This window comes from Panulirus ornatus, chromosome 68 (genome assembly GCF_036320965.1).
Source record: "Panulirus ornatus isolate Po-2019 chromosome 68, ASM3632096v1, whole genome shotgun sequence".
In the NCBI taxonomy this organism is placed as follows: Eukaryota; Metazoa; Arthropoda; class Malacostraca; order Decapoda; family Palinuridae; genus Panulirus; species Panulirus ornatus.
Window position 1 is genome coordinate 5,420,970 of NC_092291.1, and position 27,102 is coordinate 5,448,071.

At 40.4% G+C, this 27,102-nt stretch overlaps 1 protein-coding gene across 1 annotated transcript in view; it reads right to left on the reverse strand.

Moving 5' to 3' along the window:
- The window catches only part of LOC139747270 (polycystin family receptor for egg jelly-like), a 113,256-nt gene that overhangs the window by 63,339 nt on the left and 22,815 nt on the right, over positions 1–27,102 (reverse strand). Inside the window, exons 5-8 of the mRNA XM_071659366.1 lie at positions 17,528–17,747; positions 17,250–17,369; positions 13,278–13,437; positions 7,909–8,074 (exon numbers count right to left, since the gene is read on the reverse strand). Coding sequence (XP_071515467.1) covers positions 7,909–8,074; positions 13,278–13,437; positions 17,250–17,369; positions 17,528–17,747 — 666 coding nt within the window. The remainder of the gene's footprint in view (positions 1–7,908; positions 8,075–13,277; positions 13,438–17,249; positions 17,370–17,527; positions 17,748–27,102) is intronic.

The window sequence follows — 27,102 nt, forward strand, 5'->3', positions numbered from 1 at the left end:
CCCTGCAAAAATCGTTCAAATGCCTCTCTCTTCTCTTTCAATAATAATCTTACTTCTTCATCCCACCACTCACTACCCTTTCTAATCTGCCCACCTCCCATGCTTCTCATGCCACAAGCATCTTTTGCACAAGCCATCACAGCTTCCCTAAATACATCCCATTCCTCCCCCACTCCCCTTACCTCCTTTGTTCTCACCTTTTTCCATTCTGTACTCAGTCTCTCCTGGTACTTCCTCACACAAGTCTCCTTCCCAAGCTCACTTACTCTCACCACTCTCTTCACCCCAACATTCTCTCTTCTTTTCTGAAAACCTCTACAAATCTTCACCTTCGCCTCCACAAGATAATGATCAGACATCCCTCCACTTGCACCTCTCAGCACATTAACATCCAAAAGTCTCTCGAGCGCCTATCAATTAACACATAATCCAATAACGCGCTCTGGCCATCTCTCCTACTTACATACGTATACTTATGTATGTCTCGCTTTTTAAACCAGGTATTCCCAATCACCAGTCCTTTTTCAGCACATAAATCTACAAGCTCTTCACCATTTCCATTTACAACACTGAACACCCCATGTATACCAATTATTCCCTGAACTGCCACATTACTCACCTTTGCATTCAAATCACCCATCTCCTGCATCAAAACCACTAACACACTCATTCAGCTGCTCCCAAAACACTTGCCTCTCATGATCTTTCTTCTCATGCCCAAGTGCATATGCACCAATAATCACCCATCTCTTTCCATCAACTTTCAGTTTTACCCATATCAATCTAGAGTTTACTTTCTTACACTCTATCACATACTCCCACGACTCCTGTTTCAGGAGTAGTGCTACTCCTTCCCTTGCTCTTGTCCTCTCACTAACCCCTGACTTTACTCCCAAGACATTCCCAAACCACTCTTCCCCTTTACCTTTGAGCTTCGTTTCACTCAGAGCCAAAACATCCAGGTTCCTTTCCTCAAACATACTACATATCTCTCCTTTTTTCTCATCTTGGTTACATCCACACACATTTAGACACCTTAATCTGAGCCTTCGAGGAGGATGAGCACTCCCTGCATGACTCCTTCTTCTGTTTCCCCTTTTAGAAAGTTAAAATACAAGGAGGGGAGGGTGCGTGTGTAGACCTGTATGTATATACATGTATATGAGGGTGGGTTGGGCCATTCTTTCGTGTGCTTCCTTGTGCTACCTCGCTAACGCGGGAGACAGCGACGAAGTAAAAAAAAGAATATAAAAGCAGAGTTTTGGGTGCTGCAGCATGATCTGAGCAATGCTGGGCTGTTAGTTAATTATCTTCCACCTGTGAAATTCTACCTATTTTCTTGTTGAATACATTGTATATCTTTCAGCTCTGTTATTGTTCTGATGTGGAGTTTTTTTGAGATTTTTCAGTCAAAATACCTAATAACCTACCTTCCTGTAATGAGCTAGCTTGTGGGCATAGTCCTCAGAAGTATTTCCAAACTTTCATTCCCCAAGATGTTTTATAACATACTTCATTAATAGAGGTGCTCAAGAGTAGCTGAAAAACTGCACTTAAATCTGATATTCATAGTGCACATCTTCATCTTATTCAATGTGTTAGATTCTAGAATTTATAGTTACTGCATTGGTAATTTCTTAATGAACAAAGTGGATGACAAACTGCACTTAAATCTGATTTTCGTAGTACCATCTCTATAGAGTGCAGTGCAGTGCACATCTACATTTTACTCAACATGTTAGATTCTAGGATTCATAGTTATTGCACAGGTAATTTCTTATTGAACAAAAGCTCATAATCAAACTCTGGTAGCATGAACATATATCAAAAGCCATGGTAAAGAATCAATTCTTTACATACATGATCAACATATCTCAATATAACATAATATCAACAAAAATAATCATATGACATTCAGTGCCTTTGTACTTCGATGATTTCATTCAACTGCCTAAGGATTGACTGAACAATATTCATGCAAAGGTCTGGTTACTACCACACATTCTGCCATACTTCATATGCTTTGTTTTCAACTGCTTGATGGTTGCAATGCTCCCCAAAATTCCACTCCCAAAAATTCATGGTTGATAGGTGTTCAACTGGACTGAGATCACATCCCTTTGAAAGTTAATCCAGGCTCTTATTTTTTTCAACTGTAACTATAGCTACAGCCATTCCCTCATTATCAGCCTGGTGTGGATGAGACTTTTGTCCCGGACTAGACTGATGGTGTCAGAAGAAATTGCTATAGCATGAACAGTTGACAGATGAATGTCCTCTTATATTTCAAGGTATTGTTCCCTGCTCAACTTTCCTTCGATTTCCACTATATTCCAAGGAATTGATCCCCGCTCAATTTTCCCTTGATTTTCATTAACTCTCCAAGGCTACATGCCCACATCCATCCTCAGAGGGACATAGTTAACCTGCCATTTATCCTCCACTCCCTGATAGCATGTGCCCCAAGGTCTCCAGAACTGCCTTAATCAGGCCTCTACAGATGTATAATTCTGATCTCTGACATTCTTCCAAAACCTAGCCGTGGTGTTAGGCAGTCCTTGTGTGTTAGCATGTACAATTGAATTCCACTCATAGGAAGGCACCCTCATGGTGATGAGATGTCAGTGTAACTGCACTGCTGATGTCACTGTATTCTCCTGTGCAGCCCTTACTATCTTCATATTTGTCCTGGGTGCTGTAATGCACAAGCTGCCACTCTGAAGATGACTTTCTGGGGAGCCTTTTGCCTGCTATTAAGAAGTCAACTCTCGGATCATTGGCCAACTCTATCCTATCTGGTTGGCAATGTCCATCACCGCCATTCCCATCTACCACATCCCAACTATCCAGCCTTGCTCTGATAATACTTCTAGTGCATTTGTATACCTTGTTGCAGCCATTTCTACAATGAAAATATACAATTCATAATCATGATGCAATTCTGCATGACAATATTTAATGCACTGCAATAACTGATATATATTGTTTTTCAGAAAAGTTTCTGATGCTTAATACTAAGATTTCAACTTACTTCACTGAGAATAATTTGTTTCTAAGGTCTACTTTTGCAGGAAAATCAATGTGAGAGAGGAATCACCTTGTAGTTGAGTGTCATTGTTATATTCCTTACCAAAACCTGACTCATTACTGCATCACACCTCCAGCTGGTCTCAACATAGTTCAGCTGCATGGTTTGTTTACACCAATGCTAACTGATTAACTACCAAAATCTTTTGGAAAGAGAAACTTGTTACTTCCTAGGTTACTTCAGGTTAAGATAATGAAATCAAATGATCACCTAGCCTCACCATCCTACCCTAACCAAAGAAGTCACTTGATCTGGCTGGGAGAATTGGTTCTTGAGAAGACAAAAGTCAAATAATTTCAGTGGTTAGTTGTTCAGTGTCACTGTAAATAAGCATGGCACTGGGTAGAGTTGGCAGTAAGCTTACTTTTTCTTACAAAATATAACAAGAACACTCAACTGTAAAGTGGACCTTAGAAACAAATTGTTCTCCGTGAAGTATGTCAAAATCTCAGTATCCAGCATGGGAACACTTTATGGAAAAATAACCTTAACATATCTACTGGAAGGGTTATATGTATTGTTGACTCTTTCTTTTTAAATGTGACCAACATGGCTAAGGCAAAACATGTTCCTCAATCAAGACCATCTAAGGTGAAAGAAATTAACAGATGTTTGTAGACCAGATTCTAAAAGAAAAAAAGTTTATATGAAGAGGGAAAAACAGAAGAGAGGAATTCCACAACTTAGCTACTCAAGGAAAGGAGGAGGTATCATAACAGATAATCCTTTTGTGGCCAGACTCCACACTACACACAGAAACTGTGGAAAGCATCAGCCAAATGCATGCCACAGGCACAAACCATGCAGGTGGGGACACATGCAGACAACTCACAAGAACAATGGGCAAAATAATATCTGGAGAATAGAAAGCAAGCAACAACATTGTGGTGGGGGAAAGGAAAGGTTGAAGAGAAGTGATGCCAAGAGAATTAATGAGGCAAAAGACTTGTGATTCCAATCTAGTTAACTGAGAGGTGGAGGATGTACTACCCCATATGTGTGAGCAGTATTCCAAACTTAGGTGAATACAATCCATGTAGATATGAAATAGCTGCTCACAAGAAAAATAATCATGGCACCTATATGACATCCAAGCTTTTGGGAATCAGACCTTGTAATATTGATTATATATGGTTTCCAGGACATAGTGGGGGATATGGTTATGCCTAACATGTTTATGTCTTTACAGGTTTAAACTATGGTGTTTTGAAATTGCACAGAGAGAAACAAAGGAATCTTAGAGACAGGGGGAGGAATATCATTTCAACACTATCAAATTTTACAATGTTACTGCTTCTCCACTCTGAAATGCTGCACAGGTATAAACTGAGAAAAAAAATAAGTACTGAAGGTAGAATGGGAGGAAAGTAAGTTGTAGTATGTAAAGTGGAATGATCAACATTAGAGTGGACTGTGCTAGAAATAGAAGAGAGCAGATCATTTATTGAGAAGAAAAAGTAAGCGGTAAAACAGAACCCTAAGGAACGTTGCTACTGTGGTGTTTTGAAATTGGATGGAGAGAAACAAATCAATCTTAGAAAGAGATACAGGAGAAACATCATATTAGCACTATTCAGCTTTACAAAGTTATTGTTTCTCCACTCTGAAATGCTACATGGGTCCAAACTGAGAGGAAATATGATCACTATGAGAATATAATAAGATAAGTTTTAAAGGGAGGAGGGGAGGAAAAGTGAGTTGAAGTAAGACAAATGCTTTGGAGGTGTTCAGGGCTATCACAACAATTTCACTAAAATCCCTGAGAAAAGAAGACCAAAGGTGAGTCATATAGGACAAAAGATCACCAGAACACCTAGCTCTGCAAAATCAATTCTGGTATCTTGAAAGAAGGAAATGGGATTCCAAGTATTTGCAAAAGTGAGAGTTTACAAGTTTCAAAGACTCTGGAGATAGAAAAAAGAAGACCTATTGGCTGAAGGGTTACAGCAGTCTCCTTTCTCAGTGATGGGCTGTACCATGGAATGCTTCCAAGCAGAAGAGAATGTCTGCTACACAGAAGCAAAGAAGGGAAGTGAGTATTGGTGTTAACTCAGAGGCACATTTCCTTACAACCCAAGAAGGTATGCCATCTGAGCCATACATCATCCATCTGAAGTGGGAGAGTATCTGGAAGAACCCATATAAGGCAGGTAAAGGAAATGATATAGGTTCAGTGGAAGGAGCTGGAGGTTATAGAATTAGAAATTGAATCATCCAAAGTCGAGTTAGAGGAAAACAAGGCACCAAAGAGTGGCTTTATCAGGTGAAGAGTCAGCATAGAATAATCAGGTCAGAAAAGAAGAGGAAAGGTTAAATTATAGAATTTGTTGGTGATGCCTTCGGTCAAAGACCGAGAGGCTTTATCAGCAGAAGATTTCAACTCAGTGCAATATCTTTTAATGAAAATGTGCTTGGCTTATCAAGGAACAGCTTTGCGATGATTGCAAGCAGAAACGAAAGTGGAGTGGGCTTTGGAGAAGGGAAGAGTTTCACTATCTAGTATGCAAAATCCCTGATGTGAAAGGTATCAGAGCAGAAGCAATCAAACCATGATTGAGGAGAAAATCATTTTGAAGGAGATGGGAAGTAAGACTCCATCCCATCCAAGATTGCCTCTGATATGCATTTAGCACAATACTAATCATCCACACTAGAGCAGCAGTATCCATCCCAAGGAAAGTCAATATGGAAGTTGCAAAGGGATAACTGTTGAATCCTCCTAAAGCACCAGAGTTGGTGTTTCAAAGTAGGGGGGTGGGGGGTGGGGGAAACAGGTGTACCTAATCAGAATAAAAATAAGACTATGGTCAGAGGACCCAATGATGGCACTGCCTACTACCACTTCCCCATTTGCATCTTTCACCAATGTTCCCATGTGGTCTCGTTTTACTCGCAGTATTAACCTTCCAAAACACCTTATTCTCCTTGAAGTTTCCTGATACTCACCCATCTAACTCTCATTTGCACTCTTTTTCAGATTGCACCTTCCTCTTGACCTCCTGCTGCTTTCTCTTGTACATCTCCAAATCATTCGCACTCTGTCCCTAGAAGTACTGTTCATAAATCTCTCTTTTCTCTTTCACTAATAACCTTACTTCGTCATCCCACAACTCACTGCCCTTTCTTACATGCCCACCTCCAACATTCCGCATGCCACACACTTTTCTTGCACAAGCCAGCACAACTTTCCTAAGTACCTCCCATTCCTCATACACTCCCCTTGCTTTATTTACTCTCACCTTTGGCCAATCTGCACTCACTCTTTTTCCAAGCTCATTAATTTCACCGCCCTCTGCTCACTCACACCATTTTCTCTTTTCCTAAAACCTCTATAAATCTTCAACCTTGCCTCCACCAGACAACAATCAGAAATCCTAACAGCTACCCTTCTCAGCACATTTACATCCAAGAGTCTCTTTCGTAAGCCTATCAATCATATGTAATCTAATAATGTATGGTGATCATCTTCCACTCACCCACGTATATTCAAGTACAGGTACAGCACCAATTTTCTGGCACTCTTAGTTCCAAAGCCTTACCAAATTAACCATTTTGCCGGACCAACCGTGATCATGTAATAATAATTCATCAACACATATAACCCACTAATTATACATCTCCCATGTGTCTAAAGTATATCATGGACTCCTAGAAATTTGAACTAAACAAATATGAAATGCTTGAGCAACCTAAGATATTAAGTCTGTCCTTCGATTGTTTGAATCCTGTGGGGTCTTCTTTGTCTTCTGTTTTTAAGTGTTTTCCTAGGCGTGCATTGCCAGAATAATGCACTTTCGTCTGCATTATATACCTGCTCAGGACTGAGGTGTTCACCAGCTACAAGTTTTGCAAATTTGTCCACATACTCAGCAGCTCCTTCATGGTTCGCAGACTGTTTTTCTCTGCAAACTTTATTCATGGAAATTCCATGATGCTTCTTGAATCTTTGAAGCCAAACTTCACTATAGTCATGCTCATGTTATAAGTTAAGTTCTTTAAGGAACAACTCAGCCTGGTCCATTATCATGCTACCTGACAAGTCCACTCCATCACTCCAACGCTGTCGAAACCATTCCATCATCACTCGATCATGCTTAGTACTCTTACCATCTTTCATAGTTTTTCTAATCGTCATTTGCTTCTTGGAATCGCTGTCTGCATAGAATTTCAATATTTTCTCCCTTTGCTTCTTTTTATCATAAACAGTTGATGAACCAATACTGTAGATGTCACACAGCTTACGCACTGAAACACCACAGTCCATTTTTTTCAACAGTTCTTCTGACCACAACTGACACTCTCACATGTCTTAGAAGCCATAGCTAGGGGTTAAATTTAAGCAAAATAAGCTAAGGATCTCACAGAACTGCGGTACCACCACCAACAAGTGCAGTGTAAAGAATGTAAATAAGTGCACCCTACACACAACGTCATCTGTGGCCACCCAGTAAACTAGTCTGGTGGCCGCTGTAATTTCAAGTTTCCTCAAGTAATTCTGTCTGGACGAAAGGAGGTGCCGAACCATCAGTTGCTGGAAATTCGGTGGTGAACCTGTATGTCCCTCTTTTTAAACCAGACTCACAACTATGTGGTGAAGAAAGTAAACACAGTCACTATCAAAGATTTCAAGAAACTGTAAGACCAAAGAGGTTAAGCAATGGGTTTCATGACGATATAATCATATCCTTGTATGTAAAAATATGTAATCAAGTACAAGATATATTTCAAACATCCAAGTAAAATTTTTACTCTCAGTGTAATTCTAATGATAAAGCCATTTGTGATATATTAGAAAGTAATGATAGATCTGCACAACTCACTTGATTTGAATGTTGGGTGGCGGATGCTGGGTAATGGTGACCTCTACTCCTGCATAGCTCTCTCTTGTATCCTTACTGATGCGGACCTTTATCTCATAAACTGCATTAGGCTCCACAAAGCTTGAAGTATCTAATTCTAAATATCCACCATAAATCTCTAAAGTACCTGCAAGTAATGAAACATGCCATGGTTAATGTCAGATGCCCACCAAACATCTCTAAAGTACCTGTAAATAATGAATCAAGATATGGTAATGCTTAATGCCTACCATGGATTTCTATAATACCGGTAAATAATGCAACAGGCTTTGGATAATTCTATTAATTCAGAATGCTTATGGTAACAGAAAATACATGCGCTCATGAATATTCCAATCAGCATAAATATCCAAGAGCACAAATCAAAACAATCCTTACACAATTTAAAGTTAGTAAAATTCTTAACAAACTGGACACTAAATTGAAAAACAAAAAGAAAATATCTTTGTACGTCAAAAGGGGCAAGGAAATGGTTTGGGGAGGGCCCATAGTACAATTACATTCAGTCTCAGATAAAGAACAGTGTTACCGCAATCCCTTAAGGCAGGTATATCATGTAAGCATAATAGAATGGAATGTGAAATCTAGAAATAAAAATCAGGAGAGAAAATCAAAAGACATCCTTAAAGAAGGAAATTTAATTACCCTTTATGATTGGAAAGGAAGGTTCAATAGCGGTGAAACTTTTGCTTCGAAAAGAATGATGGGTGTGAGAGCATGAGTAAAGTATGGTATAAAGTATTTATTTATTTATTTATTTTGCTTTGTCACTGTCTCCCACGTTAGCGAGGTAGCGCAAGGAAACAGAAAAAAGAATGGCCCAGCCCACCAACATACACATGTATATACATACACATCCACACACAGCACATATACATACCTATACATCTCAATCTATACATATATATACACACACAAACATATACATATATACACATGTACATAATTCATACTGTCTGCCTTTATTCATTCCCATCGCCACCTCGCCACACATGGAATAACAACCTCCTCCCCCTCATATGTGCGAGATAGTGCTAAGAAAGGACAACAAAGGCCACATTCGTTCACACTCAGTCTCTAGCTGTCATGTAATAATGCACCGAAACCACAGCTCCCTCTCCACATCCAGGCCCCACACATCTTTCCATGGTTTACCCCCAGACGCTTCACATGCCCTGGTTCAATCCAATGACAGCACGTCAACCCCGGTATACCACATCAATCCAATTCACTCTATTCCTTGCATACCTTTCACCCTTCTGCATGTTCAGGCCCCAATCACTCAAAATCTTTTTCACTCCATCTTTCCACCTCCAATTAGGTCTCCCATTTCTTGTTCCCTCCACCTCTGACACATATATCCTCTTGGTCAATCTTTCCTCACTTATTCTGTCCATGTGACCAAATCATTTCAAAACACCCTCCTCTGCTCTCTCAACCACACGTCTCTCTTACCCTATCATTACTTACTCGATCAAACCACCTCACATCACATATTGTCCTCAAACATCTCATTTCCAGCACATCCATCCTCCTCCGCACAACTCTATCCATAGCCCACGCCTCACAACCATATAACATTGTTGGTACCACTATTCCTTCAAACATACCCATTTTTGCTTTCCGAGATAATGTTCTCGACTTCCACACATTCTTCAATTCTCCCAGAATTTTCGCCCCCTCCCCCACCCTATGATTCACTTCCGCTTCCATGGTTCCATCCACTGCCAAATCCACTCCCAGATATCTAAAACACTTCACTTCCTCCAGATTTTCTCCATTCAAACTTACCTCCCAATTAACTTGACCCTCAACCCTACTGTACCTAATAACCTTACTCTTATTCACATTTACTCTCAGCTTTCTTCTTTCACACACTTTACCAAACTCAGTCACCAGCTTCTGCAGTTTCTCACAAGAATCAGCCACCAGCGCTGTATCATCAGTGAACAATTGACTCACTTCCCAAGCTCTCTCATCCACAACAGACTGCATACTTGCCCCTCTGTCGTGGATGAGAGAGCTTGGGAAATGAGTCAGTTGTTGTTCGCTGATGATACAGCACTGGTGGTTGATTCTTATGAGAAACTGCAGAAGTTGGTGACGAGTTTGGTAAAGTGTGTGAAAGAAGAAAGCTGAGAGTAAATGTGAATAAGAGTAAGGTTATTAGGTACAGTAGGGTTGAGGGTCAAGTTAATTGGGAGGTAAGTTTGAATGGAGGAAAAACTGGAGGAAGTGGTATAAAGTATAACAATAATAACAATAATGTCTTTCCCAATAACTATGACCTGGGACATTTTAAAAGACAGGCTTTTCACTCCCCCAACATTTGTATACATGTTTCCTTATCTTCTCTTTCCCCTCTTTATATTTCAATTAAGACCAAGAAGAGATCTAGTGTAGAATGGCAATAGGTGAAAGCAAATGATGTGAGGGGAGTGGGTGAGGAATGGGATGTATTTAGGGAAGCAGTGATGACATGTGCAAAAGATGCATGTGGCATGAGTAAGGTGGGAGGTGGGCAGATTAGAAAGGGTAGAGTGTTAGGAAGAAGTAAAGTTGTTATTGAAAGAGAAAAGAGATGCAATTGAAAGATACTTACAAGGAAGGAGTGCAAATGACTGGGAGATGCATAAAAGAAAGCAGCAGGATATCAAGAGAAAAGTGCAAGGGTTGAAAAATATGGCAAATGAGAGTTGGGTTGGAGAGTATCATTAAACTTTAAGGAGAATATAAAGATGTTTTGGAAGGAGGTAAATAATGGGCGTAAGACAAGAGAACAAATGGCAACATCGGAGAAGGGGACAAAGGGGAATGATAACAGGTAGTGATGAAGCGAGTCTTTTGAAGGTTTGTTGAATGTGTTTGATGATAGAGTTGCAAATGTAGATTGCTTTGGATGGGGTTGTGTGCAAAGTGAGAGGGTCAAGGAGAATGGTTTATTTAAGAGAGAAGTGGCAATGAAAGCCTCGGGGAAGATGAAATCCAGGAAGTCAGCATGTTTGTATGGTATTGCAGATGAATTACCAAGAAAGAGGGTGACTGTGTTGTTGACTGGTTGGTGAGGATATTCAATGTATGCATGGATCATGGTGAAGTGCCTGAGGATTGGCAGAATGCATGTATAGTGTCACTCTACAAAGGCAAAGGGGTTAAAGGTGAGTGTTCGAACTACAGAGGCATAAGTTTGTTGAGTATTCCTGGAAAATTGTATGGGAGGGTATTGACTGAGAGGGTCAAGGCATGCACAAAGCATCAGACTAGGGAGGAACTGTGTAGTTTCAGAAGTGGAAAGGATGTGTGGATCAGGTGTTTGCTTTGAAGAATGTGTGTAAGAAATACTTAAAAAACATAGGAATTTGTATGTAGCATTTAAGGACCTGGAGAAGGCATATGACAGCATTGATAGAAATGCTATGTGGAAGGTCTTAAGAGTATATGGTATGGGAGGTAAGTTGCTAGAAGCAGTGAAAAGTTTTTAATCAAGGATGTAAGGCATGTGTATGAGTCGGAAGAGAGGAGAGTGACTGGTTCCCCAGTGAAGGTCGGTCTGTGGCAAGGAGGTGTGATGTTCCCATGGTTTTATAATTTGTTTATGGATGGGGTAGTTAGGGAGGAAAATGGAAGAGTATTGTAGAGACAGGTGAGTATGCAGTCTGCTAGGGATGAGAGGGCGTGGGAAGTAAGTCATTTGTTCATCAATGATACAGCCCTGAAGGCTGATTTGAGCAAGGAACTGCAGAAATTGATGACTGAGTTTGGAAAAGAGTGTAAGAGGAGAAAGTTGAGAGTACATGCAAATAAGAGCAAGGTTATCAGGTACATCAGGGTTGTGGGACAAGTTCGTTGGGATGTAAATCTGAATGGAGAAAAATTGGAGGAAATGAAGTGTTTTAGATATCTGGGAGTGGACTTGGCAGCAAATGGAACCATGGAAGCAGAAGTGAATCACAGGGTGGGAGAGGGGATAAAAGTTTGGGAGCGATGAAGAATGTGTGGAGGGAGAGAACATTATCTCGGAGCAAAAATGGGTATGTTTGAAGGAAAAGTAGTTCCAACAATATTATATGGCTGTGAGGCATGGGTCATAGACAGGGTTGTATGGAGGAGGGTGGATGTGTTGTAAATTAAATATCTGAGGACAATATGTGGTGTGAGGTGGTTTGATCAAGTAAGTAATGAAAGGGTAAGAGGGATGTGTGGTAATAAAGAAAGTGGTTGAGAAAGCAGAAGAGGGTGAGTTGAAATGGTTTGGACATATGGAGAGAATGAGTGAGGAAAGGTTGACAAATAGGATATATATGTCAGAGATGAAGGGAACAAGGAGAAGCAGGAGACCAAATTGGAGGTGGAAGGATGAAGTGAAAAAGATTTTGAGCAATCAGGGCCTGAACATCCAGGAGGGTGAAAGGTGTGCAAGGAATAGAGCGAATTGGAATGAATTGGTGTACTGGGGTCGACATGCTGTCAATGGACTGAACCAGGGCATGCGAAACGTAAAGGGTAAACCATGGAATGTTCTGTGGGGCCTGGATGTGGATAGGGAGCTGTGTTTCTTTGCGTTACACATGACAGCAAGAGAATGAGGGTGAACGAATGTGGCCATTTTTGTCTGTTTTTCAGGCACTACCTCGCTGAAGCAGGGGGTAGTGGTGTGTCCTGTGGGGCAGGGTGAAACCAGGAATAAATGAGGGCAAGAAAGTAAGAATATGTACATATGTATATATGCTTGTGTATATGTATGTATATGCATGTATATATGTGTATGTTGATATGTATACATATGCATATGTATGTGTACGCGCATTCATGTATTTTTTTTTTTTTTCAAACTATTTGCCATTTCCCGCGTTAGCGAGGTAGCGTTAAGAACAGAGGACTGGGCCTTTTTTGGAATATATATATATATATATATATATATATATATATATATATATATATATATATATATATGATGTGATGATGTGATTGTTGCACTATAATACTAAGGGTAATTTTTTTTTTTTTTTTTTTTATACTATTCGCTATTTCCCACGATAGCGAGGTAGCGTTAAGAACAGAGGACTGGGCCTTTGAGGGAATATCCTCACCTGGACCTCTTCTCTGTTCCTTCTTTTGGAAAATTAGGTAATATTAGGGTAATATCAGCAATATATGTTATTCAAAGACCTAACTTACCTCAGGTATTATACAATCAAAAGATATTTTTGGCAATTTCTCTTTTTTTTGCTTCATCTGCTGATCTCTAATAATGAATGTATATCCTGACATGAAAAACAACTTCACTCCCATTATTATTATATTTTCATTTTACATTAACTTGTAATGACCTGGGCTCTTGCCGAAACATCCTCCTCCATTCATGATCTCTGAAGATTGTGAAGCTGATACTGGGTGTTTGTTGTACACCAAAATTCTTGAACTGTTATCAGTCTCGTAGTTCTCTGACTGTGGTTCCACTTGTCGACACCACCAAGTCACGTTGAAAGTCTGGAGACATAGAGTTACAACCTAATGAATGATACACATCATACTTGCATATGTCTCAAATTATAATATCTTATTGGAAAGTTTGTGACCGCCAAGAAAAAGTGGCTCTAAACCTTAAACAATTCAGAGAACTATTAAGAGCTATCAATATATTGAAATGAGGTAAATGTGAATTAGTCAGATTCAGTGCCTATAAAACTGGTTGTCTTCCAGTTGGAAATGAAACGTTTCAGGACTATATGTGTTGTGAGGTGGTTTGATTAAGTAATGAAAGGAAAAGATAGTATTTATTTATCTATTTATCAATTTTGCTTTGTCGCTGTCTCCCGCGTTAGCGAGGTAGCGCAAGGAAACAGACAAAAGAATGGCCCAACCCGCCCACAATACACATGTATATATATACATGTCCACACACGCACAATATACATACCTATACATCTCAATGTACACATATATATACACACACAGACATATACATATATACACATGTACATAATTCATACTGTCTGCCTTTATTTGTTCCCATCGCCACCTCGCCACACATGTAATAACAACCCCCTCCCCCCTCATGTGTGCGAGGTAGCGCTAGGAAAAACACCAAAGGCCCCATTCGTTCACACTCAGTCTCTAGCTGTCATGTAATAATGCACCGAAACCACAGCTCCCTTTCCACATCGAGGCCCCACACACCTTGCATGGTTTACCCCAGACGCTTCACATGCCCTGGTTCAATCCACTGACAGCACGTCGACCCCGGTATACCATATCGTTCCAATTCACTCTATTCCTTGCACGCCTTTCACCCTCCTGCATGTTCAGGCCCCAATCACTCAAAATCTTTTTCACTCTATCTTTCCACCTCCAATTTGGTCTCCCACTTCTCCTCATTCCCTCCACCTCTGACACATATATCCTCTTGGTCAATCTTTCCTCACTCATTCTCTCCATGTGACCAAACCATTTCAAAACACCCTCTTCTGCTCTCTCAACCACACTCTTTTTATTTCCACACATCTCTCTCACCCTTACATTACTTACTCGATCAAACCACCTCACACCACACATTGTCCTCAAACATCTCATTTCCAGCACATCCACCCTCCTGCGCACAACTCTATCCATAGCCCATGCCTCGCAACCATACAACATTGTTGGAACCACTATTCCTTCAAACATACCCATTTTTGCTTTCCGAGATAATGTTCTCGACTTCCACACATTCTTCAAGGCTCCCAGAATTTTCGCCCCCTCCCCCACCCTATGATTCACTTCCGCTTCCATGGTTCCATCCACTGCCAGATCCACTCCCAGATATCTAAAACACTTCACTTCCTCCAGTTTTTCTCCATTCAAACTTACCTACTAATTAGCTTGTCCCTCAACCCTACTGAACCTAATAACCTTGCTCTTATTCACATTACTCTCAGCTTTCTTCTTTCACACACTTTACCAAATTCAGTCGCCAACTTCTGCAGTTTCTCACATGAATCAGCCACCAGCGCTGTATCATCAGCGAACAACAACTGACTCATTTCCCAAGCCCTCTCATCCACAACAGACTGCATACATACCCCTCTTTCCAAAACTCTTACATTCACCTCCCTAACCACCTCATCCATAAACAAATTAAACAACCATGGAGACATCATGCACCCCAGCAGCAAACCAACATTCACTGGGAACCAATCACTTTCCCCTCTTACTACTCATGCATATGCCTTACATCCTTGGTAAAAACTTTTAACTGCTTCTCGCAACTTACCTCCCACACCATATACTCTTAATACCTTCCACAAAGCATCTCTATCAACCCTATCATATGCCTTCTCCAGATCCATTAATGCTACATACAAATCCATCTGTTTTTCTAAGTATTTCTCACATACATTCTTCAAAGCAAACACCTGATCCACATATCCTCTACCACTTCTGAAACCACACTGCTCTTCCCTAGTCTGATGCTCTGTACATTCCTTCACCCTCTCAATCAATACTCTGCCACATAATTTCCCAGGAATACTCAACAAACTTACACCCCTGTAATTTGAACACTCACCTTTAGCCCCTTTGCCTTTGTACAATGGCACTATGCATGCATTCTGCCAATCCTCAGGTACTTCACCATGAGCCATACATACACTGAATATCCTCACCAACCAGTTAACAACACAGTCACCCCCTTTTTTAATAAATACTACTGTAATACCATCCAAACCCGGCGCCTAGCTGGCTTTCATCTTCCACAAGTCTTTCACTACCTCTTCTCTGTTTACCAAACCATTCTCTCTGACCCTCTCACTTTGCACACCATCTCGCCCAAAACACCCTATATCTGCCACTCTATCATCTAACACATTCAACAAACCTTCAAAATACTCACTCCTCCCTCTCACATCACCACTACTTGTTATTACCTCCCCATTAGCCCCCTTCACTGATGTTCCCATTTGTTCTCTTGTATTACGCACTTTATTTACCTCCTTTCAAAACATCTTTTATTCTCCCTAAAATCTAATGATACTCTCTCACCCCAACTCACATTTGCCCTCTTTTTCACCTCTTGCACCTTTCTCTTGACCTCTTGCCTCTTTCTTTTATACATCTCCCAGTCACTGCAATATTTCCCTGCAAAAATCATCCAAATGCCTCCCTCTTCTCTTTCACTAATAATCTTACTTCTTCATCCCACCACTCACTACCCTTTCCAATCTGCCCACCTCCCACGCTTCTCATGCCACAAGCATGTTTTGCGCAAGCCATCACTGCTTCCCTATATACATCCCATTCCTCCCCCACTCCCCTTACATTCTTTGCTCTTACCTTTTTCCATTCTGCACTCAGTCTCTCCTGGTACTTCCTCACACAAGTCTCCTTCCCAAGCTCACTTACTCTCACCACTCTCTTCACCCCAACATTCTCAATTCTTTTCTGAAAACCTCTACAAATCTTAACCTTCACCTCCACAAGATAATGATCAGACATCCCTCCAGTTGCACCTCTCAGCACATCAACATCCAAATGAATCTCTTTCACGCGCCTATCAAGTAACACGTAATCCAATAATGCTCTCTGGCCATCTCTCCTACTTACATATATATACTTATGTATATCTCTCTTTTTAAACCAGGTATTCCCAATAACCAGTCCTTTTTCAGCACACAAATCTACAAGCTCTTCACCATTTCCATTTACAACACTGAACACCCCATGTACACCAATTATTCCCTCAACTGCCACTTTTACATTCAAATCACCCATCACTATAACCCGGTCTCACGCATCAAAGCTGCTAACGCATTCACTCAGCTGCTCCCAAAATACTTGCCTCTCATGATCTTTCTTCTCATGCCCAGGTGCATAGGCATCAATAATCACCCATCTCTCTCCATCAACTTTCAGTTTTACCCATATCAATCTAGAGTTAACTTTCTTACACTCTATCACATACTCCCACAACTCCTGTTTCAGGAGTAGTGCTACTCCTTCCTTTGCTCTTGTCCTCTCACCAACCCCAGACTTTACTCCCAAAACATTCCCAAACCACTCTTCCCATTTACCCTTGAGCTTCGTTTCACTCAGAGCCAAAACATCCAAGTTCCTTTCCTCAAACATACTACCTATATCTCCTTTTTTCTCATCTTGGTTACAACCACACACACTTAGACACCCAAGTCTGAGCCTTCGAGGAAGATGAGCACTACCCGCGTGACTCCTTCTTCTGTTTCCCCTTACTTTTAAAAATATTTGTACAAGTTCAAAAGTATTACCGTTCTCAGAACTAAAACATTATTCTAACTATTAACCTAACGTACCTTATCTTTTGGATCATCTGGGTCTACAGAGAGCCCTTGGGGATTCAGCACTAAAGACTGTCCGAAGCCGCGGCTTACACTGGTCACAGAACCCCCAATGATTACCGCTTGGAGAGGAGACTAGAAAAGTCCACATGCCTATATCATTATGGCAAGCTTATACCATTATGATGTCTTTAAACATATGCGCATTACATATAACAGGAAACAATCATGCCCAATTATATAATCTTTTGCAACTACAGTGAAGGAACATACACAGATATCTAAACACTAACTGGAATAATCTCAACATATGTGTAGTCTGCACGCTCAAGAGGAAAAATCTTGGAGGCATCCAGTCTGATCCAATAAGTCAGTTTGTAGACGCCCAGTTCAAGAAACAATGGAGTAATGTCTAGCTGGGAAAAGTTCCAGGATGTTAGCACATTTTCCACTTGGATCTCTCTTTGGGGCTCTCCAGTTCTCTTATCCACCTCAACTATGGTCCACCATCGGCTGCATTATAAAACAAAAGGTTGTTAGTAACGAGGTTTTCAAAGAAATTACTTATGGAGCACATTCATGGTCTATGATTAACCCACTGGTTTTCCTAATGCATAAGAATGATAAAGTAAATTTCAGTCAAGAAGTTGTCAATCTGTTACTAATAAACAGCTGTCTATAATGCTGGTTCTAGTTTGAAGTTCATATTTCTCAGATTGGTATGCTAGCAGACATACTCTGTTTCTGGCTTGTCACAATTAGACTGGCTTTAGGTTTTTCAAGGTCCTCTGATATGAGTTTCCGTAAAATGAAAGATCCCTTATCTAAAACAAAAGTATTCTTGGTTGCACACTAGTTAAAACGTGTTACTAACATCAGGTTTTATTAACATTCTTAAGGGTTGCTGCAGTTGAAAATACTGTCCCTAACCCACTATAAAAGAAAAGTAAACTACAGTCTTGCATTCACAGTATTCTGAGAGTCCAGACAAGTTACTCTATTTTTGATTTACTGGTTTATCCACATCTGATTTACTGAACCATCATCTTGAGTGATGTTCACCAATCTTTTTTAGATCCTATTACATCCTGCTGTTACTGACCATCATCTAGAGAGGAGGCTATCACAGGAGTTCCTCTCCTAGTTCATACTTTGAAAGACAAAGCAAATTCCACAATATCTGTGAAAACCAAGCAACACAAACTTGTAGTGTAACTGGAGTACCATCATAAACCTAAATCAGGCTCTGTTATAATCATACACCTGTTTCTTTAGTTAAAGTCATATTCTGCATTCTCATTCTTACAATATTCTTAGATCTAGACATTTATTTTCTTCTTATACCCATCAAGTGCGAATTTCAACCTCAGCACCCATCCAACCCCTTACCAATACTGAACCTTAGGTGCTGACTCTCCCTCAAAACTTTCATTTACATACAAAATCCTCTTCAGAATTCAGTCCTGTCCAATCCATTAATGTACCATTTTCCTCAATATCATTTTTTCATACTTGATCACCATTTCCCACATTAGCGAGGCAGTGCCATGAAACAGACAAAGAAAGACATGTCAACTCACATACACATCTATATACATATAAGCATGCACGTACACGTACTGAACCAAGGCACATGAAACGTCAGGACAGGAAATGATATAATGTATGGTGTAAACTATGGAAAGGTGTGTGGGGCTAGGATGTGGATAGGGAGCTGTGGTTTTGGTGCATTACACATGACAGATAGACTGTTAGTGTGAATAAATGTGGCCTTTTTTGTCTGTATTCCTGGCACTACCTCACTGAAGCAGGGGGTGGCAATGCTGTTTCCTATGAGATGTGGTAGGGCCAGGAATGGATAAAGGCAAGCAAATATGAATAGGCACACATGTATATATGTATATGTCTGTGTATGTATATGTATATTTCATGTGTGGCAGGGTGGCGACGGGAATGAATAAAGGCAGCAATTATGAATTATGTACACGTGTATATGTGTATAAATCTGTGTATGTATATATATATATATACGTTGAAATGTATAGGTATGTATATGTGCGTGTGTGGACATGTATGTATATACATGTGTATGTGGGTGGGTTGGGCCATTCTTTAGTCTGTTTCCTTGTGCTACCTCACTAATGCAGGAGACAGCGACAAAATATAATAAATGTGTATATGCTGATATGTATATGTGTATGCAGAAGTTGGTGACTGTGTTTGGTAAAGTGTGTGAAAGAAGAAAGCTGAAAGTAAATGCGAATAAAAGCAAAGTCCTTAGGTTCAGTTGGGTTGAGGGACAAGTTAATTGGGAGGTAAGTTTGAATGGAGAAAAACTGGAGGAAGTGAAGGGTTTTAGATATCTGGGAGTGGACTTAGCAGTGGATGGAACAATGGAAGTAGAAGTGAGTCACAGGGGCAAAGGTACTCGGAGCATTGAAGAATGTGTGGAAGGTGAGAACGTTGTCTCTGAGAGCAAAAATGGGTATGTTTGAAGGAATAGTGGTTCCAACAATGTTATATGGTTTTGAGGCATGGGCTATAGGAGGAGGAGGGTGGATGTGTTGAAAAAGAAATGTTTGAGGACAATATGTGGTGTGAGGTAGTTTGATAGAGTAAGTAATGAAAGGGTGAGGGATGTGTGGTAATAAAAAGAGTGTGGTTGAGAGAGCAGAAGAGGGTGTGTTGAAATGGTTTGGACACATGGAGAGAATGAGTGAGGAAAGATAGACCAAGAGGATATATTATGTGTCAGAGGTGGAGGGAACAAGGAGAAGCGCAAGACCAAATGGGAGGTGGAAGGATGGAGTGAAAAGGATTTTGAGCAATCAGGGCCTGAACATACAGGAGGGTGAAAGACATGCAAGGAATAGAGTGAATTGGAATGATGTGGTACTGGGGTCGATGTGCTGTCAATGGACTGAACCAGGGCTTGTGAAGTGTCAGGGGTAAACCATGGAAAGGTCTGTGGTGCCTGGATGTGGATAGGGAGCTGTTGTTTCAGTGCATTACACATGACAGCTAGAAACTCCTGGCACTACCTGGCTGAAGCAGGGGATAGTGATGCTGTTTCCCTGTGGGGCAGGGTAGCGACAGGAATGGATGAATGCAAGCAAGTATGAATATGTACATGTGTATGTATGTAATGTCTGCATATGTGTATGTATATGTATTTATATGTTGGTATGTATATGTATGTATATGTTCCTATGAGTCCATGGGGAAAATGAAACACGAAAAGTTCCCAAGTGCACTTTCGTATAATAATCACATCATCATGGGAGACACAAGAAAGAAATATAACAGTCAGTTGATATACATCGAAGAGACGAAAGTGCACTTGGGAACTTTTCGTGTTTCATTTTCCCCATGGACTTACAGGAATATCTTGATCACGCGCAAAATTGTGATCCTTTCCAGTATGTATATGTGCGTATGTGGGCATTTATGTATACATACGTGTATATGAGTGGATGAGCCATTCTTCTTGTTTCCTGGCACTACCTCAATGACGCGGGAAACAGCAATTATGTATAATAATAATAACAAAATATATACATATTTATGTATTTATTTTACTATGCATATTTGCTATTGCCTGCATCAGTGAGGTAATGCCAGGAAACAGATGAAGAATGGCCCATGCACTCATATACATACATACATACATACATATATATATATATATATATATATATATATATATATATATATATATATATATATATATAACGCTACCTCGCTAACGCGGGAAATGGCGAATAGTTTGAAAGAAAAAGAAAGATATATATATATATATATATATATATATATATATATATATATATATATATATATATATATATATATATATATATATATTTTTTTATACTATTCACCATTTCCCGCATTAGCAAGGTAGCGTTAAGAACAGAGGACTGGGCCTTAGAGGGAATATCCTCACCTGGCCCCCTTCTCTGTTCCTTCTTTTGGAAAAAAAAGAAAAAAAAAAAATGAGAGGGGAGGATTTCCAGCCCCCTGCTCCCTTCCCTTTTAGTCGCCTTCTACGACACGCAGGGAATACGTGGGAAGTATTCTTTCTCTCCTATCCCCAGGGATATATATATATATATATATATATATATATATATATATATATATATATATATATATATATATATATATATATATATTTTTTTTTTTTTGCTTTGTCGCTGTCTCCCGCGTTTGCGAGGTAGCGCAAGGAAACAGACGAAAGAAATGGCCCAACCCACCCCCATACACATGCCTTGATTCAATCCACTGACAGCACGTCAACCCCGGTATACCACATCGATCCAATTCACTCTATTCTTTGCCCTCCTTTCACCCTCCTGCATGTTCAGGTCCCGATCACACAAAATCTTTTTCACTCCATCTTTCCACCTCCAATTTGGTCTCCCTCTTCTCCTCGTTCCCTCCACCTCCGACACATATATCCTCTTGGTCAATCTTTCCTCACTCATTCTCATATATATATTTTTTTTTTCATACTATTCGCCATTTCCTGCGATAGCAAGGTAGCGTTAAGAACAGAGGACTAGGCCTTTTAGGGAATACCCTCACCTGGCCCCCTTCTCTGTTCCTTCTTTTGGAAAATTAAAAAAAAAAAACGAGAGGGGAGGATTTCCAGCCCCCGCTCCCTTCCCTTTTAGTCGCCTTCTACGACACGCAGGGAATACGTGGGAAGTACTCTTTCTCCCCTATCCCCAAGGATAATATAATATATAATATATATATATATATATATATATATTTTCTTTTTCTTTCATACTATTCGCCATTTCCCACGTCAGCGAGGTAGCATTAAGAACAGAGGATTGGGCCTCTGAGGAAACATCCTCATCCAGCCCCCTTCTCTGTTCCTTCCTTTGGAAAATAAAAAAAAGAAAAAAAAAAAGAGGGGAGGATTTCTAGCCCCCTGCTCCCTTCCCTTTTAGTCACCTTCTACGACACGCAGGGAATATGTGAGAAGTATTCTTTCTCCCCTATCCCCAGGGAATATATATATATATATATATATATATATATATATATATATATATATATATATATATATATATATGTACAATGGCAAAGGGGATAAGAGTGAGTGCTCAAATTACAGAGGTATAAGTTTGTTGATTATTCCTGGTAAATTATATGGGAGGGTATTGATTGAGAGGGTGAAGGCATGTACAGAGCATCAGATTGGGGAAGAGCAGTGTGGTTTCAGAAGTGGTAGAGGATGTGTGGATCAGGTGTTTGTTTTGAAGAATGTATGTGAGAAATACTTAGAAAAGCAAATGGATTTGTATGTAGCATTTATGGATCTGGAGAAGGCATATGATAGAGTTGACAGAGATGCTCTGTGGAAGGTATTAAGAATATATGGTGTGGGAGGCAAGTTGTTAGAAGCAGTGAAAAGTTTTTATCGAGGATGTAAGGCATGTGTACATGTAGGAAGAGAGGAAAGTGATTGGTTCTCAGTGAATGTAGGTTTGCGGCAGGGATGTGTGATGTCTCCATGGTTGTTTAATTTGTTTATGGATGGGGTTGTTAGGGAGGTAAATGCAAGAGTTTTGGAAAGAGGGGCAAGTATGAAGTCTGTTGGGGATGAGAGAGCTTGGGAAGTGAGTCAGTTGTTGTTCGCTGATGATACAGCGCTGGTGGCTGATTCATGTGAGAAACTGCAGAAGCTGGTGACTGAGTTTGGTAAAGTGTGTGAAAGAAGAAAGTTGAGAGTAAATGTGAATAAGAGCAAGGTTATTAGGTACAGTAGGGTTGAGGGTCAAGTCCATTGGGAGGTAAGTTTGAATAGAGCAAAACTGGAGGAAGTAAAGTGTTTTAGATATCTGGGAGTGGATCTGGCAGCGGATGGAATCATGGAAGTGGAAGTAGATCATAGGGTGGGGGAGGGGGCGAAAATTCTGGGGGCCTTGAAGAATGTGTGGAAGTCGAGAACATTATCTCGGAAAGCAAAAATGGGTATGTTTGAAGGAATAGTGGTTCCAACAATGTTGTATGGTTGCGAGGCGTGGGCTATGGATAGAGTTGTGCGCAGGAGGATGGATGTGCTGGAAATGAGATGTTTGAGGACAATGTGTGGTGTGAGGTGGTTTGATCGAGTAAGTAACGTAAGGGTAAGAGAGATGTGTGGAAATAAAAAGAGCATGGTTGAGAGAGCAGAAGAGGGTGTTTTGAAATGGTTTGGGCACATGGAGAGAATGAGTGAGGAAAGATTGACCAAGAGGATATATGTGTCGTAGGTGGAGGGAACGAGGAGAAGTGGGAGACCAAATTGGAGGTGGAAAGATGGAGTGAAAAAGATTTTGTGTGATCAGGGCCTGAACATGCAGGAGGGTGAAAGGAGGGCAAGGAATAGAGTGAATTGGATCGATGTGGAATACTGGGGCTGACGTGCTGTCAGTGGATTGAATCAGGGCATGTGAAGCATCTGGGGTAAACCATGGAAAGCTGTGTAGGTATGTATATTTGCGTATGTGGACGTATGTATATACATGTGTATGGAAGTGGGTTGGGCCATTTCTTTCGTCTGTTTCCTTGCGCTACCTCGCAAACGCGGGAGACAGCGACAAAGCAAAAGAAAAAGAAAATATATATATATATATATATATATATATATATATATATATATATATATATATATATATATACATATATATATATATATTCTTTTCTTTCATACTATTCGCAATTTCCCGCCTCAGCGAGGTAGCGATATATATATATTATTATTATTATTATTTTGCTTTGTCGCGCAAGGAAACAGACGAAAGAAATGGCCCAACCCACCCCCATACACAATGTATACACACACACACATCCACACACGCAAATATACATACCTATACATCTCAATGTACACATATATATACATACACAGACACACACATATATACCCATGCACACAATTCACACTGTCTGCCCCCATTCACTCCCATCGCCACCTCGCTACACATGGAATAGCAACCCCCTCCCCCCTCATGTGTGCGAGGTAGCGCTAGGAAAAGACACGAAAGGCCCCATTCGTTCACACTCAGTCTCTAGCTGTCTTGTAATAATGCATCAAAACCACAGCTCCCTTTCCACATCCAGGCCCCACACAACTTTCCATAGTTTACCCTAGACGCTTCACATGCCCTGGTTCAATCCATTGACAGCACGTCGACCCCGGTATACCACATCGTTCGAATTCATTCTATTCCTTGCACGCCTTTCACCCTCCTGCATGTTCAGGCCCCAATCACTCAAAATCTTTTTCACTCCATCTTTCCACCTCCAATTTGGTCTCCCACTTCTCCTCGTTCCCTCCACCTCTGACACATATATCCTCTTGGTCAATCTTTCCTCACTCATTCTCTCCATGTGACCAAACCATTTCAAAACACCCTCTTCTGCTCTCTCAACCACACTTTTTATTTCCACACATCTCTCTTACCCTTTCATTTCTTACTCAATCAAACCACCTCACACCACATATTGTCCTCAAACATTTCATTTCCAACACATCCACCCTCCTCCCTACAACCCTATCTATAGCCCATGCCTCACAACCATATAACATTGCTGGAACTACTATTCCTCCAAACATACCCATTTTTGCTCTCTGCTCTCTGAGATAATGCTCTCTCTTTCCACATATTCTTCATTGCCCCCAGATCCTTTACCCCTTCCCCCACCATGTGACTCTCTTCCACTTTCATAGTTCCATCTGCTGCCAAATCCATTTCCAGATATCTAAAATACCTCACTTCTTCCAATTTTTCTTCATTCAAACTTACATCCCAACTAACTTGTCCCTGAACCCTGCTAAACCTAATAACCTTGCTGTTATTCACAATCACTCTCAACTTTCTCCTACACACTCCTCCAAACTCAGTCACTAACTTCTGCAGTTTCTCAGTCAAATCAGTCACCAGTGCTGTATCATCAATGAACGACAACTGAATCACCTCCCAGGCCCTCTCATCCCCAACAAATTGCATACTCATCCCTCTCTCCAAGACTCTTACATTTTCCTCCCTCATCATCACATCCATAAGCAAAGTAAACAACTATGGTGACATTACACACCCTTGTTGCAGACCAGCTTTCACTGGGAACCATTCACTCTTCTCTCCCTGCTCATACACATGCCTTACACCTTTGATAAAAACTTCTAATTGCATCTAGCAACTTACATCCCACACAATATATTTCTAATACCTTCAACAAAGCATCTCTATCAGCCCTGTAATATGTCTTCTCCAGATCCATATATGCCACATAAAGATCCATCTGTTTTTCTTAGTATTTCTCACACATTCTTCAAAGCAAACACCTGATCCACACATCCTCTACCACTTCTGAAACCACACTGCTCCTTCCAGATCTGATGCTCTGTACATGACTTCACCCTCTCAATCAATACCCTCCCACACAATTTCCCAAGTATATTCAACAAACTTATGCCTCTACAGTTTGAATGATCACCTTTATTCCCTTTGCCTTTATGCATAGACACTATACATGTATTCTACCAAATCTCAAGCACTTCCCTATGATCCATACATACACTAAATATCCTTGCAAACCAATCAACAACACAGTCACCAACTTTCTTAATAAATTCCAACTGCAATACCATCCACTCATGCCACCTTGCTGCATTTCATCTAAAGCAAGGCTTTCACCATCTCTTCTCTTTTCACCAAACCACTCCCTATGACTCTCTCACTTCACGTATCATTCTGACAAAAACATCCTACATCTGCCACTCTATCATCAAACACATTTAACAGTCCTTCAAAATACTCACTCCATCTCCTCTTCACTCCATCACATGTTATCACCTCCCCTTTTCCCCCTCACTGATGTTCCCATTTGTTCTCTTGTGTTTTGCACATTATTTACCTCCTTCTAAAACATCTCTTTATTCTCCCTAAAGCTTAATGAAACTCTCTCACCCCAACTCTCATTTGCCCTATTTTTAACCCTTGCACCTTCACGTTGGCCTTCTGCCACTTTCTCTTATACATCTTCCTGTCATCTGCACTCCTTCCTTGTACGTACCCTCCAAATGCCTCTTTCTTTTTCTCTTTCACTAGAAACTTTACTTCTTCATCTGCCCATCTTCAACCTTTCACATGCCATATGCATCTCTTGCACATACCATCACTGCTTCCCCAAATACCTCCCATTCCTCACCCACTCCATTCAATTCATTTGCTCTCATCTTTTGCCATTCTACACTCAATCTATGCTATTATTTCTTTACAAAAGTCTCCTTTCCATGTTCACTTACTCTCACCAAATCTCCTTTCTACACTCACTTACTCTCACCACTCTCTTTTATCCAACACTTTCTCCTCTTTTTCGAATGCCTCCACAACTCTTCACCTTTCTATCCACAAGATTATGTTAAGACATCCCACCACCTGCCCCTTTCAGTACATTCACATTCAAAAGTCTCTCTTTTGCATGCCTATCAATTCATAGGTAATCCAATTATGCCCATTGACCATCTCCCCTGCTCTCATATGTATACTTGTGTATATTTCCCTTTTTAATCCAGGTTATCCTAATTACCAGTCTTTTTTCATCACACTAATCCACAAACTCTTCACCATTTCCATTCATAACAATGAATAACCCAAGCACATCAATTATACCCTTAACTGCCACATTATGCACCTTCTCATTTAAGTCACCCATCGCTAATTCCAGATCTCGTGCATCAAAACTACTGACGCACTCGCTCAGCTGCTCCTAAAACACTTGCCTCATATGACCTTTCTTTTCATGGCCAGAGGTATAAGCACCAATAATCACCCATTTCTTGCCATGCACTTTCAATTTTACCTGTATC